At 42.5% G+C, this 18253-nt stretch overlaps 1 protein-coding gene across 2 annotated transcripts in view; it reads right to left on the bottom strand.

Moving 5' to 3' along the window:
• Positions 1 to 18253, bottom strand: part of LOC112574751 (serine-rich adhesin for platelets-like) — a 70746-nt gene that overhangs the window by 25982 nt on the left and 26511 nt on the right. The window contains exon 1 of one of the 2 annotated variants that reach the window (XM_025255991.1): positions 3431 to 3766. The exons of the other annotated variant lie outside the window; for it this stretch is intronic. Within the exon in view, the coding sequence (XP_025111776.1) occupies positions 3431 to 3433 (3 nt within the window). The 5' untranslated portion in view covers positions 3434 to 3766. Of the gene's footprint in view, positions 1 to 3430; positions 3767 to 18253 lie in introns of those variants that run through there. 2 annotated transcript variants of the gene reach the window in all.

Consider the following 18253-nt stretch of genomic DNA (forward strand, 5'->3'; position numbering starts at 1 on the left):
AAAAGAGCGTGCGCATGTAAAAGTGCCAGCACGCACGCGCGCGCGTGTGTGTGTGAGTGCGTGTGCGTGTCTGTGTACCCACGATCGTCACTGAAGAATCGTCGGCGACAACTGAGGCGCCAGACGAGCGGTGCAGGGGATGATGGGAGCGAGTCGCGCGACTGCCGGGAGGGCGGTGCCGGCGCGCGTGTGGCATTGCAACACAGGAGATCGATTCCCAGGCTGCCTGCTGCCTGCACTGCGCGCACCTACACACATTTCAACGCTCGATCGTGCACTGTGCACTGCAAGGTATGATTTCCCCGCACCCGACGAAGTGCGCATGCGTGTGTTTGTGTCCCGAGGGTAAACAGGTGAGTTATGAATATTCGGATAAAAATGAGCAGGAATGGAAAATGCTTGCTTACTTAAGTAGACAGGTGAGATAATATAAAAAGGTAAATAAGTAAGAACTGAAGGTAAGAAAATCAAACGGAAAAATGAAGGGAAATGGTAGAGAGAGAGAATGAAAAAGAAAGTACAAGGTAGAGAAGAGCACAATGAAATGCGCAGACAATGAGTCACAGGTGGAAGATGAAAAAAAAAAAGTCCCGGTAAAAGGGGAGGCTACCCATTCGTATTTCTATGACAGGGTTCTGGCAATCAGTGCCTAACCGCCTACGTCACCATTGACCTGCTCCCCCTAATCACTCAACGGTTCCTCGCCTGCACGTGTTGCCAACGTAGTGCAAACCTTCGATCCAGCAGAATATATAACCTTTACCTTGAGGTATGATCGATTTACACCCCCTCCCCACCTTACTGATCGAACTCTCCAAATTTTCGTGCCGGTTGCTAGCTGCAAGGTACCCGGGGTAAAGTGGTCGATCCAAACAAGGTTAATAACGGTCGTTTGATGGTGGGTGGTTTTCATCTACCTTCTAGTCTATGTTCTACAAATCGATGCTGAGCTAAGCTCGGGTATCTGGAATAATAGTTTTTAATCGTTTCTTAATTTGAGACCAACTTAATTTTTTTTTTTTTAAACACAAGACAGCTCGATGCATGCTTTAGTACGGTTTCGCGAGTAAGCTCGTGTCAATTCGTAAAAATTTTGCGTTGAAAGCTTTCTCTCACAAATCTGGAAATAATAAATTCTTAACTAAATAAATAAATGACAGAGGAAATACTGGAGAGATCGTTAAGAAAGTCGTAGAAAGAAAATAAGTGAAATGCGGGTACGTGACTAGATAAAAATAACTTTATTTATTTTGTCTATACAAGTTTCCGAATTTATTTATTTTAATTACATTTTATTTTTATGTACAAATACACATTTTTTTAAACTGCGAAATGAAACTTGCTGAGATCATTACATAAATCTTATCTTAGTTTGTTATGGTGAAATGTTATTATTTATAAAAGGCATTTACAAATTAAAAGTAGGAGAAATTAGAGCAAAGACATCGATGAATGCGTAGCCGAGGCGGAAGCTTTGATTAGACGATCAGATGTTAATGAGGCGCTGTCCAATCAGCGAGCTTTCCCTCGTGACGTCACACGACATTACTCTTCACCTCTCTCTCAATCCAAAGTAAGAACTGTCTACATCTCATGAATTTACCCGAGTTGTTTGCTCAGACTGGGAGATAAGTATGTATGAAAATAATTGTTAATTCTAAACTTGGAGCAGCTTCAAAGTGCGAGCTTGCACGTGTTGTTTGCTTTATTTTATTTCCTTTTTGCTTTCAGTCTGTTTGTTTTGGAAGTCAGTTAGGTCTTCATTGTCCGTTGTCTGTCAGTCATTTGCTTGTTTTTGTGTCTGTGTCAGCCTGACAGTCTGCTTCGCATCCTATCCTCTCCCTCACATGTTTTCTATGTTCTTACACGTGTGTGTGCGTTTGTCAGATGGCGGTTAGAACCGTTTACAGCCAAAAACTGAAGAGATCATCTTCTCTGATCTTGCAGACAGGTCAGCAGGTTGATCCCAACCTATCCCTACCCCCGTTCAATCTGTCTTTCTTCTTTGTTTCTAAAAATCCTGTGTCCATATGTTGTTTTGGTGACAGAAAGAGTAGGAAAAATGAACATAATTCAGAAACCTTTCAACTGACTGACATGTTAACCGTCCAACTGACTACTTAAAACCATCTCACGCATCTCGCCCCAGGAAACCAGGATTACATGTGGAAAGAAGGTGTTTGCGAAACATTGTCAGGTGACTGTTGAAGGTCATGATTGGAGACAGCTCCATTTGCAAGATGCTCCTGTTGTGAGACAACCTCCATGGAAGACACGCGAACTCACGAGTTCAGAACCGATTTTCGGTTAATTTTGACAGAAGGCCCATCATCTTGGACTCCTATAGCAACAGAATGCTATGTCAGCAGTCATTGCTGAGAAGATCATTCACTTCCCGTTCAACCGTCAGAAACGATGTAGGAGGCTCTACTTTATTTGTTTCTGATTTGCTGGATGGTTGTGCGAGGTTCAAGTGTCACAATTTTCTTGAACCTGATGAGGAAACTTCTTGTATTTACTCGCCATTGTGGTCTCTTGCTGTGAATTAGTCGGAACAGTATTGTCTTCAGCTGTACTAGGCGGAAGTAAAAATAATATATATCTATATCTCGACATTTATATATGTAGTGGCAATGTCACATCATCCTATAAAGCCACAACATCTGATTTTAATGTGATGACCATCCAGGTCAAGAACTTCTCTTCCTATAAACAAGAAATCTTCATTGACGGTTATATATGTCTTTCGATGTTTATTATCTACACAAGTAAAAATCCCGGTTTTCACTCGTCATCGAGAGGACAGATTTTTTTTTTCCAAAAAGGAAACTGTTTTAAGTTGACAGCGTGAGAAGGTCATTTCCTGGTAAAATTTGTGAATATAGGAGAAAAAATAAAATTAAGCCAAATAATGTAAACATGGAAAAGTCTCTCCATTGTCAAAATTTTTAGTTACATCACATGTAGAGACAGTACCAACACAGTAGATAACCTTAGGCTTCACAAGTTATTATTATATATCAACATATGTTGCTAAATTAACATAGAAAACAAAATAAACAACAGTGGCCCTTGCTAAACCACTTCACTCTATTTGTCAGAATGGAGGATCGATCTATACAGAAAGATAACAAAACAGTGGAATGAAAGAAGAAGAAAAAAACCACAGCCTACACTGTTGGGATTTATTTTTGCCTTCATCTTCAGTCAAAGGGACAAAACTGTTAGTAGACTAGAAAGCTGGGGCAGGGAAACAGACAGAAGGATGTAGTCAAGCTGCCTGGTCTATTTCTGGGTGAATGTGAAAGTGTCTGTGTTTGTGTGTACATGTTAATTGAGCTAATTATAGAATTCACAATTAGTCACAAACCAAAGACTTTCTCTCTCTGACAAACACACGCGCACACACACACACATTTACGACACCTACCATAGTAGATGTCAGTCGGAGCTGGTTCGCTGCTGGTCTTGTTGCCCCGGAGACGAATACAACCGAAGATAAACTTAATTAATTAACTTCTCTCATCTATTTTCCCCATGACTCGGGGGTAGTCTCGTTCGGTCTACACTGAAGAAAGTTTTGACTAGAATGACTGTCCAGGTAAAACCGTCGTTTGATACTCCTCCACCTCTCCGGCAACGTGAGAAAGATCAGGTGTTGGAGTAAGTTCTCTCACACGCACAGTCCTTATTTTTTTCTTCTTCCTTTTCTCTATCTACGCGTGGTGGATGTCTGGCAGGGCTCCCAAGCGCATCATCCAGTTCCTGTATCAAATTTAGAAAGAGCGGCTTCCGTTCGGGCGTGACCTCTGGTGACCTCGCGAGGGTGAGCACGTGACTTGTGCGCAGTGGGCCGCTGGTTGTCGCAGTTTCGGTGAGCGCGTGGGTAGGTGTAGGGGAGTGCACGAGCCAACGGTCCGTCGAGGCTCTAAACAGACCGTGCAGACTGTGCCTGTCGCTTTTATACGTCCAGCTGGAAAGCCATACAGGTTCTTGTGGTGATACGCGCGCGTACACAGTCACACACACACATACATCCACATACAACCCACAGCACGCACTCACATCTTTGTACACCAGCAGCAGCCGCAGCAGCAGCCGCCGCCGCCATCCCTTTACTGTTGGTGGGGGATTCTCAGCTTGGCTGTGACGTCAACGGAGTCCCTCCATCCTTCGTAACCCCTTCACCTTCCCCGTCGTCCTCTCTCTCTCGCTCACTCCACTCCTTTGTGCTTCTCTACTCCCTCACCTCCCCATTTTCTAAGTGCTAAGTGTCTGTTTTTCTATTTTTTAAGGTTGCTCAGTCTAGCTTCTGATGTCGACTGCGAGGCTGTAGTCAAGGGTGTTTTCCCGACACCTCGGGGGTCCCAAAATAGGTTTGCGGTGGTCTGGCCTCGCTACGGAGTAAAACTGTTTAGCGGTCGCTGGTTGTCAACAAAGACCTGATCAGCAAAAAGAGAATAGCCATCGAGTTGGTAAATGTAACAGTTGCCATCAAATGAACCATGTTACAATGGCCAGGAAGTTGTTCCAAAAACTGACCTCTGACCCTGACAATCACACTATTTTATTAATCCCTTGGCAAATTACACACCTCCCGGTCACAAGCATCAAAACTTCACCGATCGCATCCTTTCTCATGAATACAGGCAATAAATATTGTACCATAGATGTTAACGGTCCGAAATACTATAATGATAAGTGTCGTAAATATTACCATCAGTCACATACCACTGAGGTAGTGAGGAATTGATAGTTTAATAGTTTTCAAGATTTGGTTAAGTTTATCATAAATATCCAGTTATTTAAAGGTATGGACCTTGACTTAAAGTCTTCTGTCCAGTCAGCATTCTGGTTCTTGTTATATTCTCATATACAAACAGAAATCATAGCGAATATGGAGTCAGAAATTCGAAATCACCTCGCTTATTTTTTTCATTTAATATATCTCAACGCTACCTTCCACATGTCTGGAGAATGAGAGAGAGCGAGAGAGAAATATAGGGAAGGAGAAGTAGCTTAAGGAGGAAGCAGGAAAACCAGGAAGTGAATGAAGAAGGATTAAAAAGACAGATTAATGAGAAAAGCCGAATAGGTTGTGAAACCTCTGTCAAGCTGCAGTGAACAGAGCTGAGCACACTTCCTAATGTCCTGGTCCCTCGCAGGTCCACACCACCAACATGGCGGCGTCTTGTAGCCCGAGCCTGCACGTGCAACACGAGACTGACGTGGCCCATCATCCAAATCTCGTCATCGCTCGATGTAAAGCAATGCATCTTTCGCCCACGTGACAGGTCGTCCTGAACTTTAATAACAACCCAAGGGGTCACTGTCGTCAATGGGGACAATGCACTCCATGTGGATTGTCCTATAGGCAAGCCGTGAATGGACATGGAGGGGAAGCGAACTGAATATAGTTCTTAAGTGGAACTCAACCCTGGGTTTTTTTTTCGAATCATTTTGTCTTTCCTGATAAATCGAGTATCATTTGCTGCTGAGCAGGTAAGGAAGGTTTACATCCACAGACCCAGACGAGCCCCTCAATCCCCAGTTAACAGCGCTTAGTTGTGATCACTACAGTTCACCGAAGGTCAATGGTTTATATCTCCTCTCGGGGTAGATCCTTCTCTCTGGATACCTGTTCAAAGGATTGGTCGACCGTGGTTTTTTGCCTTTCGACAAGGGCTACATCACCACCAGGTGCTAGCGCATCCCTAGCATATGATATTCGTGGGAGAGCATGGGATATCAGCAAAGCCAGCCAACCCCGAATCTGCGACCTGCGCGCGCATTTAACCCTCCTTCATTATCTCCGTGCCCACACAAGTGGGAGGGAATCTGATCTGTCAGTGTAAGCAAAGGTGGCAGATACTGAGGGTTAAAGTCGTCTTGCACTTTCTTGTTTTTATTTCAATTGTTTTTATTTTTGGGTACTGGGGTGGTCATTTGAACTAAAAACCCTATCATCGGCTACATCGACCTCCCACCTAAGTCGTGTCGACCACTTGACCATATCGCCCCACGCAAGGCCACATCGACCCCACACGGAAGTCGAATCGCCCAAGCCCGAGCTAAATGAATACCCGAGGAGTAACACCTGTCTCATATTAACCGAACATTTGCATATATACTTAATAGAAACCTCAAAACTAAAGAATAATGAAACCAAAATCCTTTTTCAAATTTAAAAGAAAATCGAACTTGTGCGTCATTGTGAGATTTTCACCGACGTCTGCACAGACATTTAATAACATCCAGATTGAAGAATAATGGCGTAAAAATAAAAACAAAAGAAAACAAACAAACAAACAAAAAACCAAAGGAAGCAAACAAGTAACGATTTAAAAGAAAATCGAGTTACATGCTATTCTGCAATTTGTTATTCGAAAGTGGACTGGATGGATTCAGCCATGTTGAGTACGATGGTAGGTAAACGCATGGCTCTGTTGATGATATTATGGTTTATACTAACCTGGTCATCGGAGATCGATTCGTCTTTTGATTCTGGATGGATTCGATTTTCAGTGTTGGAATCATACGGTAGCTATGACTGGAGCGAGTGATTGTGTTTGTGTCGAAATGACAGGTGAACCAAACAAGAAGCAGTCTCTTTATGTACATCATGTGATTTCTGCAGAAAATCCTAATATAGGGAAAGCTGCCTGTCAGAATCAGTTTATTTTAAAATGTCATTTTTTTAACAACCAACTTTCGAAAAAAAAAAACCCAACCAGGGCATAGACTGTCTCTCGTAAGTCGGATTACTGAGTAGTCGTAGGAGAGATGGATGAAAAAAAGTCCGTGCAAAAATATTTAGGTTGTAACTAAAGGGGAGCCATAATTGGGAAGGTCTTAATAAAAAAGTTTTAAAATATTTTTAATAGCTGGCTATATCACAGAAAAGCAGTCAGCCCTGTAAACAGATGCCGCATGCAGAGAAAGAACAGCGAGAACTGAACCCAGGCCACCCAACCTTCACTGGTGACAGGCGTTAACCTTTACACCCCCGGACCGCCCTCTAGACAACAGAATAAACAGAAAATTTACAAAATATGGACGTTGGGCTACATTAAGGTACGGGCACGACTTCCATCTTTCAGCTTAAGAAAACAGTACAGAAATATATAAATGGAATGACAAGATTCTCTACAGGGAACACTACAATAACAACACTCTACAATAATGAGGACAACAGTGATTTCATCTTTCACAGTCAGACAGAGGAAAACAGAAAGTGTGTAAGAAAATGAAACACGGAAGACAAGAGAGATTGTCGGAGGAAGAAGTGAGAAGAAAGTGGACCGTAAAACAAAACTAACAAAAGGCAGGAGAAACTAATGGTAAGATAAAAAGAAAGACTGAAAGAAATAAAATAACACAGAAGACGAGAAAAACTGTTTTGTAAACAAAAATATTTTCAGAAAAAAGAAAGTGTATTGTGAAATGAAAATAAGGCAGAAGAATGCGGTATTTCTTAACGTGAAGAAGACACGAGAAAATGTACATTGAAATGAGAAGACAGGAGAAATTGAAGTGAAATGAAATTAAATGAAAGAAAAACGAATTCGCTTTTTCCAAATAAAGGAAAAAGTGGACTGTACAATGAAAATATCAGGAGGACTGCAGCAGGGGGGAGATTCGACTCAACAGCAGTTGTCTCACAGCGGGTTACTCGCCTTATGTCCGCCATCAATACGTCACCGACTCTCCGCCATCAATACGTCACCGACTCGCGACTGTTTTCACCCAGAAAAGACCAGAAACCTTTTAGGAAAATGCGACCATCAAGGAAAGAGTTACTTTGCTTTAAACCTCATTACTGTTAATGATCTCATCAGCCGCGCATGCGCAGATGCCGGTGTCTGTGCCCGAAGTGGGCTTCAGGTGGAGTGTACTTCATCGTGCACACTCCTTTTCTTGTACACGGCCACAAACAAATAAAGAAACGGATTAGTAGACGGAAATGTCAACAGTTAAACAAATCTTAATGTGAGTTCTACTATTTATATCTTTATCCAGTCATTAATCCCTTCCTTCTTCAGTTTTTTAAATGACTTGTAAAGCCATTTGCATCCATCACCAGAATCGCTGCTTGTGATTTTATCGATGAAAATGTCTGTTCACAAGTTTATATCTATTAGCAATCCATGCTGCAATTGTTCAGTTGTTTATATGCATAGCTGTTCGTTCGTTTGGCTTTTTTTCTGAACTCTCTTACTGTATTTGCTCACATCTAATTGCTAAAGTGTATTTGAAATATTAAACCTTGAAAGCAAAGTTCACGTGGGGCGTTCACTAATTAACGCCTGCTGGCAAACTTCATCTCTCCAGAGATAATTGTTCCTAGAATCGTTGTTTTAAATAGTTCAAAAAGAGTTATTTAGATGTGTGTTACTAAATTGTGTGCTGTAGTCTGGAACTGTTAATACGTTACGCTGTGTCGCATTAACGGATATTTTGTGTGACGTCACCGTGACGTCGTCTCAATGGAGCACCCTCGAGCAGCGGTCGAAATCTTAATCTCTCCTTCAACTCCTGGAATTTGAAAAACACTCACGTGATAACCCAGGCTTACGTTTCGAGAGGGGTGAAAAATTCAGGCAACGTTGTGATGAGCGCCAATGGCTAAAAATAATTAAAAAATAAGGAAAATCACGGCGTTTCTCGTGGTGATCCGACTCTTTGCTTACTACGTAATTTAAACGTGAGCATGACGTCACCAGGGTGTGTGTGTGGGGGGATGGGGCCAGGTTTCTGCCTGTAGGGAATTAAAGGTGAAGAAGAAGAAGAAAATTTGAGAACGCAGCACGAGAGTGTGGCGGATGGGGATTGGGGGGTTAGGAGGAGAGGAAAAGAAGGAGGTAGTGGGAGGGATTGGGTTGGGGGCTGGGGGAAAGTTAAAGTGAAATTCAAGCATGTGGAGTGCAGTGGCCTTATCGGCTTGAACATTCCGCGCCAGTCTAGGTGAGATAATGACAGGGAGGCGATCATCTCGCTTCTTTGCAGACGCCTTCCCTACCGCTCCGAGTGCGTACTTGCCTGTTTGTCTACTTGCCAGTGTCTACCTGTCTACTTGTGTCTGTCAATGGACCTGCCTATCTACCTACTTGCCTGTCTCTTTTTCATGTCCCTGCATACTTATGTGTCCTTTCTTCCTCCCTGCCCTGCCCGTCTGTCTATGGCCGTCCCTTTTAGTCCTGTCCTCCGCCTGTTTGTCTGTGTGCCTGATCCTGTCTCTCTCCCTCCCACATACATCAACCTCACCCTCCCACTACCATACAGTGCACAAGCTGCAAACACGACAAACCCATTAATTAAGCCAAGATCTTTAACACTTTTATCCTCACTTTTGCTCCGCGGGAGGTAATTAACGGTCTTTTACGAGGTACCCGACTCTGAACTCTTATCGCGCTCAGCGAGCAAGGGTCACGACCTCCAGGAACTCTACGACCTTCACTGCCATCCAGCTCGGGGAACCACGGGGAATTTCTCTCCCCATTGACGTCGCGTTGACGTCAGCGCCGCCAAAATCAATGGCGTCTGGGAAAATGCGATTCCGAGGACCGTTGCCATCTACGGCGATGCTTGATTGAATTTCACACCGAGCGTCTTTGGGATCGGGAAGGGTATTGGAGACTGGTGAAGATGTGGTGTGTGTGTGTGTATCCATGTGTGCGTGCGTGTGTGTGTGTGTTTTGTAATACTATTTTCTTAAACCTCTCTTCCCCTGAAATATTCACTCACGTAGTTTACATCCTCATGACATCTAGGGGAGGGAAATGTATAACCTTTATCAATTACTTTGCAATCAATCATTTATTTATTTACACTCACGCAGATCCGCTATGTCAACAAGTAGTTTTTCAGGAAGCGGTTGAAAAACAAATCCTTGTTTGTTTACACTATTATTTGTCCTTCATCAAATGATAGTAGTGAAGATAAACAGTTGTTTTTACATCCCCCGCGCTTGAATTTTCTTTCACGGCTTGCGAAAAATGATGCTTGCTTTGGAGCAATTTACTCCATCCATGTTTTTGGGGTACTGTATACTTTTTTGTGAGTTAATTCTTGATCGCTGTTTTATTTTCTTGCCTGCATATAATAAAGCTTAGTTGGTTTTTCTTGCAGCTGATTGGATAGGATACAAGTCTATGTCCGTTAGATGATTATTCTGAGACCAGCGAAGGACACGACTGATGGACGTGGCTCGCGAGCCTCTCACGAACACCAAGACATCAAATCTCATGAAATCTCGTCACAGTGATATGCAAATCTCGCAGGTCGAGCATTTTAAGATATTTTCAAACAGCTGCAACAAACTAATGCGATGTGCGTGTATGTGCGTGCGTGCTCTTGTCATAGATGGTCCTGTTCTGGTGGAGATGTGATAAAACGCGATGAAACTGTTGCCCTTAACCCTCTCTCTCTTTTTCAATCTCTTCTTTTCTTGCTGTAGTTCACAGAAACAAAAGCAAGAAAATTAGGAATAAACAAAACAATTCTGAGGTAAAAAAAAGACTCCCACGACGTCCTAAAAATTAATAAATAAATCGAAAATAATGCCATGGTCCTCTTCTCCTTGTCTCGTCAAACAAAACCAAACATCTCAGCCCTCGCGATGCCCGTAATTATCGTTGGAAACAACAGCAACCTCAGTTCTATATTTATAAAACTATTGAACACCAGCCCTAATAAGGAGCTAACGAAATATTTGCGGAAATGTCTTAGAGACCGGTTAACGCTGTTTGATCGATACCCCCAACTATTGAAGGGGGGTTAGCTGGGGGGAGAGGGAGCGATCGAGGGCAGAAGGGAGGATTCATGGCGAGCTTAAAATGACGCGGTTGCCTGGGACGTTCACGCTTTTAGCTCGACTGTCGAGAACGACTGAAAGGAAAAAGAAATTGGATGGACGAAACGGGATAGAGTTACCTTCTCCACCCGCATCCCTCCCCCATCTTTACTGCCCTCCCTCCTTTACTCTCCGATCGAACGGTTAACGCAGCCAGCGTCGACGGTGACGTCATTCCATGGGTAGGGAGGGGGAGGGTAGAAAGCTCCCGGGCCCTCCAAGATGGGCTGTCATTCACGGTCCGAATGGCCGAGGCCGTTCCAGAAATTTGTAGCATTAAGAGAAGAGCATCACTTGCGTGCCTGGCGAGTTGAAAGTCTGCCTCCGAGACCTGTCAATCCGGGCTAAATTTAGCCCCGGCTCCTGTTAACGGAGGCATCACTTATCGCCAGGTCGTCTATATTTAGCCTCCCGTCCCGCGAGCGCTTTGCTGGCTGCCATGTTTGCATTATCTGCGGAACGGGTATCTTGTCAGCCGGCGAGCAGTTCCGGGGGGAAGGTCAGGGGGCACCGTACACAATGGACATCGTGCATATTAATTGACCTCCGAGGTTGTATGAATTTTTTTTAAGATTCTTTTACTTAAATGTGCATTTTGGTGAATAAATTTCCACTGTCTGGAATCAACAAAGGGAGATAACCCGCCTGAACCAAGAGTTGTCGTTCTGTGATAAATTTAACAGTTGTATGTCCAACGATGTGGCTGATGGGATGAAGAGCTGTTAGTTCATACATTTCAAATGACGATGGCTTGGCATTCCTCAGATGCCGCAAATATTTGATGGCGTCGTTAAAAAGGAGCTCGACAGGTCTCGTCCGGTTCGGTGACGTCATGAAAATGGGCGCTGCTTTTGGAGTGGCCTCCCATCAATACGTCTTTCTCTGATGACATTGGTTAGAAAATGTTTTTATCTGATCTTTTATGACACATGAATGCATTTTGCAGTCGTAAATTACCGATATGCACTTCCTGCCTGCGCAGTGGCGCCGAGTGGAGCTTTATTCAGATACATTAGTATGCATCAGCGGTCCAAACAGTTGAAAAACTCAGTACAGGCATTATCACCAGCTTCACATCAGGAACACTTTTTTCTTTTAATAAAACCTTCAAATATTTTCAGAATAACTCCAGGGAACACTTCAGACATCTAAATAGTGCATTTGAAGATGCATTAAAAAATAAGAATACATTTTATGTCCTCTTCAAAAATGTTAAGAAAATGGAATGGACGCAGATATTTGAAGAATACTTCACAGGATCTAAGAGAAAATGGATGAATGCGAACATTTGAAACTATTTCAATGACTTCATTTTTAAAATATACCAGGAAGATGTAGGAGTATAAAAGAACTTTTCAAAATCATTTGTCTGTTCTAAATAAAGTGTGTTGATCTTTTAAAAAGATTTTCAAGGTCCTCTGTTCAATAAACCTTTGAAGCAAGGAACAGTGCATTGAAATATTGTCGAAATGTGCGTCCTCGTGCAGTGCACGCGCATGAGGTGTGTCAACTAAAGGTCACCATCACTTCCTTGGAACGTCAACAGCTCCGGACGACGTCGACTACCCACTTTCATGAGAACAATTCATCAACCCCAACTGCCACAGGTCAACAAAACTTCTCCTCAAGACAGAAAGACGTTAGACGACGAGCGTTTGATGAGTGCTTCACAACGGCCAAATGACGCAGGCAGCTGACGTCAGTGAGAAAATCTTCCACGGAACTAAATACTTTTAAATCGAAATGCCTCCTGAATTCAAACATGAGAAAATATTCTTGGACAGCCTGTACCAAAACAGTTTGTTCAAATCTCGATTAATGACATGAATGATTGGTTTGTGGTATTATAATACAATTCTAACTTTGCTCAGGGGCCAGATTAAAGATGGGGATGGCGGAGGTTGTACGGAAATGGCAGATAAATTGAAATCAAAATTATTAGAAGATAAAGGCAGAACCGTAACACCTAGAGGCGTAGTGAACTACGTGGATGACCAGTGAACGAAATATGCTCATCCGCGTCCTTTACTTTCCTTGATAAACCAACAAACTGATTTCTGATAGATGACTACTTACTTTTCCAGCCACACGCCCGAGCAGGCTTCGAACCAGCAACCCTCTGCTGCTGAGCCCACTAACATCCAGTAAAAATGTAGTCCCACTCACGTTGTCTGTAAATCACGTGATCTGAGTTGGAATACTCCCGACTTTGGAAACCTTGACCTCAGACGACACAGGAATCAATCTCTTTTTCCCGACGACTTCCGTTGCTTTTTCTGTCACCGGAGGAGAGAAAACATTTCGGGAAGGGGTGCGAAGTGATGAGGGTAAACAGAAGCTGGGGAGGGAGAGAATGGGGTGTGGGCGGAGGTGTTAGGGACTGTTGCGTGGGCGGTTGAAGAACGTTCGATACTGGTCGTGTGCAGGCTGTCGATACGTCACGGCACTCGGGAGACAGGTGACCAATCAGAAAAACGCTTCCCCACACGGTTTTCACGATGGACAAACAGCGCTCACCCCTTTAGTGGTGCGCAGGGTGTCAGGCGCCTGACAGCGGCAACGGGGCACTCTCTTCCGCGACGTCCATTAACCAAAGGGCAAAGGGCAAAGGGCGAGGACACCTTCTTACAAAGGTTAGCCAACAGCAAAACAAGGGAAATTGTGAGATGAATGGTTGTTTTATTTGATAGAAGAGTCCGTCCATCTAGCAGTGTTTTTTTTGTAGGATGGGTCAGATTTTTTTGACTACCTTTGACGCTCAGAAACATTTTTCCAGTTAACTACTAAAACGAGGCATGAGACTACAATGCTTCCGGTTTTGTCACATCCTTTGTTACGGTTCGCCGAGACTAACAACTTAGCAAGAGGCTAAGCGTTGGTCTGGGCAAACACAACAATCCACCTGTACACATCCGGCATAACCGGTGTACATAACATGTGACGTCAGTCAACAAAGTGTGTGAACTCTCAAATTTCTTCAGGGGCATTAATTTTCGGTGGTGTAATCTGATCAGCATCTTGCGAGCCAACGGTCCGCGCAGACAAAGCAACTGCTTCTGGGATATTTTTTCCTGCCTGATGTTGTTATGTACTGGCGTCAGTTTGAAAATCTCGTTTGCGCCAACGTCTGCAGTCAGCAGGTGATCTTTGACCTCGCCCCATCTACATTATCTCCCTTTCGGAACCCACAAATCTGTTCTTCGTTCCCTTCGGCTTTAATAAAAATATGGACCTGAAATACATGTTCCGTTGTTTACCAATTTTTGACATTTCATTGAAACTTTGCAAGGGTAGATCAATAATTTTTTTCCTTTTATCGTTTAGTTTTTACATTGCTTAATGAACACCGAAACTTTGATTACATACGTGCAACAATTTCTTTTAAAAGTTTTAGCTGGAGAAGTGTAAAAGCCGAAAAAGAATCAAGGAATAAACAAAATAAAATTTGAAAAAAAGAAGGAAATATGGACAAAATTAGATGTAGCTCAACAGCAAAACAATACCACAACACATTCATATTCGCTCCATGAAACAAACTCTCGCCATCTGGTGTATTCTTCCAGTCGAACTCTTGTCGCGACCTTTGACCTGCGACATTAATGACTTCATTAGTGAATTTCAAAGTCGAACTTCCCTTGTTTTTCTGACAAGTAATCTGCACGGCACCGTTTGTTATACGTTACACCACTCCTGATGTAAATGTAGTAACAGACACCAGCAGCACCACCCTGAACTCTATTTCGGGTCAAGGGGAAACAGCAGGGTACCGTCCTACCCGCACGCGAGTCCCTATTCTTAGCTCACCTTAAAAAAGCTGCGATTTCTGTGTTTGATTACAGGCCTATTAAACTACCAACACTGCTAGCTTTTTTTATTTATTTTTATTTATTTATTTTGGGAGTTCTATTTCTGCATACATCGTGGAAGGATGGTAATGTAAGCACACGGGAGACCATGAAAAAGTAAAATAAATAAATCAGACAGAATTAATCCCTAGCTGAAGAAGTCTGGATATAAATCTGGAAGCCAAAACGTACGATCAGTCAAGTCCTAGTTTATTTTTGGCTTGATCTCTTGAAATGTACCCCGCCCCTGTTCCTCTTCACGAGAAGTGGGCAGTTAAAAAAATACCTTTTTCTTCGGGGTGGCCCTACTTCCCCACGACAGGAGACGAACCAAAATAGTCCAAACTCATCTCGACCTGAAAGACTTTGGATCTTATGGTGAAAGTTATAAATTAGGACCACAGCTTTTAAAACTTTCTTCAGCTGTTTTGTGTATCTTTGAAGAATTGTCGGATGGGGTGTGTCGGCATGCGCATTGTGGGGTACAACAAATGTCTTGGATTTTGAAAAATCGGCGATTGAAATAAAAGAGAAATAAAAGAGTTTTACCAACATGAGCACCACCACAATCGTTCTCACCTTCCTCCACCAGGACACTGGGTGCGCAAAGAAGTGGAGGCAAGTGTCTAAATATAAAGATTTACGTCACAGTTAATGGGCAATAACTACTTTTACACTGGAGGCAGATTCATAACCTGATGTCCGGGTCCACCCGTATCTCTCGAAAATGATATCTTCTCGGGGTTCGTATGTAGGTGCTCCACGCAATTAAAGCTGCAGACATGAGAAGGTTGCTATCTGTGCTTCAGGTTAATGTGTCTGAGGCGACGTACCCGGGTGGTTAGCGTGCTTTTACCCAGCGATCACCACTTCGAGGCTCGCCGAGGGCTCTGACGATAGCAAACTCCACCCGGGACATCCAGCAGAAACGCGTATCTGTTCATGTCAGAAAAGATAAGGGCAGCAAAAGGTTTTCGTCGGGGAGGAGCCGTGTACATGTCATGCAGTAGACACAGTGGACCACTTACACTAAAAACCTGTTTATGCTTAGGTCCCTATCTCAAGCGAATAGTTCACGAAGAAATGGGCGGGATAAAATAATGTCCTCAAATTATGTCCGCCAAACCACTGCTCTTATTTTAATTCATTATTTTCTAAATTTCATTCCATCAGTTGCATTGATTCTTTAATTTTGTTTATTTTCTTGTATCTATCATCATTCGCAGACAGTCCCTGCCAGTCTCATCAAAACCACCAACAGCACTACGACCACTACTACACATGATGACTACTGAGTAAAGACTGATGACTTTCTCTAATGGCAATCACAGGCTCACCTTCAGTCCTTATATCACAAAGATTGCTTCTTGTTTCCAGGACAATGTTGAAGATATTTTAGCCCAATTAGCGTTTAAAGATTTACAAACTTTTTTTCCTTCTTCAAACAAAACAGTTAATGCCTCTACTGTTATCTCAGACAACCATTGTTTATTGGACTACGCGGCTAGAAATAAATGATGTTGTCTAAAACATATTTTGCTTTAGTAAACATTGTCCTGAAAGCAATTTGCTTTAATAAACATTTTATTAGAAATAATACATTTCTTTATAAACGCAATCACTTGTAATTTATTTTTTTTCTAGAAGGATGCCCGAAATAACTATTTTCAGCGGGAATTAATTTATTCCTTGAAAAGATTTCTAGGAAAGTTTTATTTTATTTAGTAATCTCCGAGGATGAAATAAAAGAATTAAAGTGTCCCTGTACTCAAAAGATAATGTAATTCATTCTCGCTCTCTCATCCTGTTTGCTCCCACGCAGGGATTGTAAAATATAAATGTGAATGTATTTTGTGTTAGTGTGTGTGTGGACATGAACGTGTATGCATTTGTCTGCCTGTCTGTCCATTTTTTCCAGTGACTACAGAGTAACAGAGAAAAGTGTATATACAAGTGATATTTGTAACATGGTATCACAAAGAATACTAGCAGTGGCATAACCATGGTTACTTTTAGACGGGTACCAGCATCAGCATCACATTGACAAAGTAAAGATGAATACTGTCGAGATGGAGTTACTAAGTAAAAATAAATAAATAAATCCGCTGTGTATAAAAGTAAAAATTAAAAAAAATCCAACTTTGAAAGTGGTGTTAATGCCGCAGTAAATGTTATTTAGCGCTCAGCCGATTTATCACGTGATGCGGAAACGTCAGTAACGGTCGCCATGAAGGAGTTGCACATGCTGATGACGTATGAGGGGATTTACCCACAATTCAGCGGATGTGTCTTGCGCACGTGCCTCCAGAAACGCATTAGACGAACACACACACCCACAGATCTTAGGAGGATTTGGGGAACTGTTTGCTTGAGGGCGAGCTTAGTGATCGGGTATGATAATACGGGTGTATGGTGCTGTGCATCTCTGTGCGTGCGTCTGTGCTCGTGTTTCTTGCCGGTAATCAAGTGCAAACGCGAATCATTCTTAGTGTAATCTTAGAAAAAAAAAACAACATCTTAACCACTCCTGTTTGTTTGTCAACAGCTTTACCACAACATGCCAAAAAGTTGCAGCATTTCACTGTGTGGTTTATCAACACCCGCACATCGTGACTAGCGGTGTATTTCTCACACCCCTCTTCATCTTCTGGGGTAAAAAAACCGAAACTACCTACTCATACGGAGCTACATACCCAACTCTCAAAACTTTGTGCGGTGAAGCCTCGCACCCTTCTCCTCCTCACGGTCACCCTTCCTTCCTCCGATGTCTCGCTCGCCGCAATCTTCACAACCCCTCACCCCTCACCCCTCGCCATTCACACCCACCCCCTGCCTTTCCGCTCCCCTAACACCAGTAAAGTCAAAGAAGAAACATCAAGGACCGAGATGGGTGGTTGGAGGATGTGAGGGAGAGAAGGTGGGAGGGACGGGAGGTGAGGTTAAAGCAAGTGTGAGACGAGGAGGAAGACGAGGAGCTATTTTCAGTCCTCTCTCAGGCTGAATGGCTGACAGACGTCGTGTGAATGCATTTCTTCTGTCTGTAAGATCATACATTTGCTTTATTCTTTTTCTTTGATTGTTCCTTATGTTTTAATACCACAGCCTTTAGTAATACAGAGAGTTCTTGGGGAGAAACATTCACTAATGTTTATGCACAAGAGTTTCTAATATACCCGATGTTTGTGCACATCAGTTTCTAATATACCCGAAGTCTCTAATATTCCCATTGTGCACGATGCCTGTTCCCAGTTTTTGTATACAAGGGCCTCTAGTATTTAAATGTTTGTGTGCCAGAATAGAATATTTCTAATGTTTGTGTGCTAATGTCTGTAGTCTTCCCAAGGTTTGTGTACCAGGGACTCTAGTATTTCCAATGTTTGTGTTCCAATATTAATCGATAAAAAAGTAAATTTATACATGTATAAACCTTTAGTTTTTGTTTTGTTTTTAATTAGTAAAAATAAATATTAACTCACTTTTTGTATTCAGCACAAAAAATTTAAATTCAAAAGACTTTAAACATAAGACTCCATAAAAGACAATTAACATTTTACAG

The sequence above is a fragment of the Pomacea canaliculata genome, linkage group LG11 (genome assembly GCF_003073045.1).
Source record: "Pomacea canaliculata isolate SZHN2017 linkage group LG11, ASM307304v1, whole genome shotgun sequence".
NCBI lineage: Eukaryota > Metazoa > Mollusca > Gastropoda > Architaenioglossa > Ampullariidae > Pomacea > Pomacea canaliculata.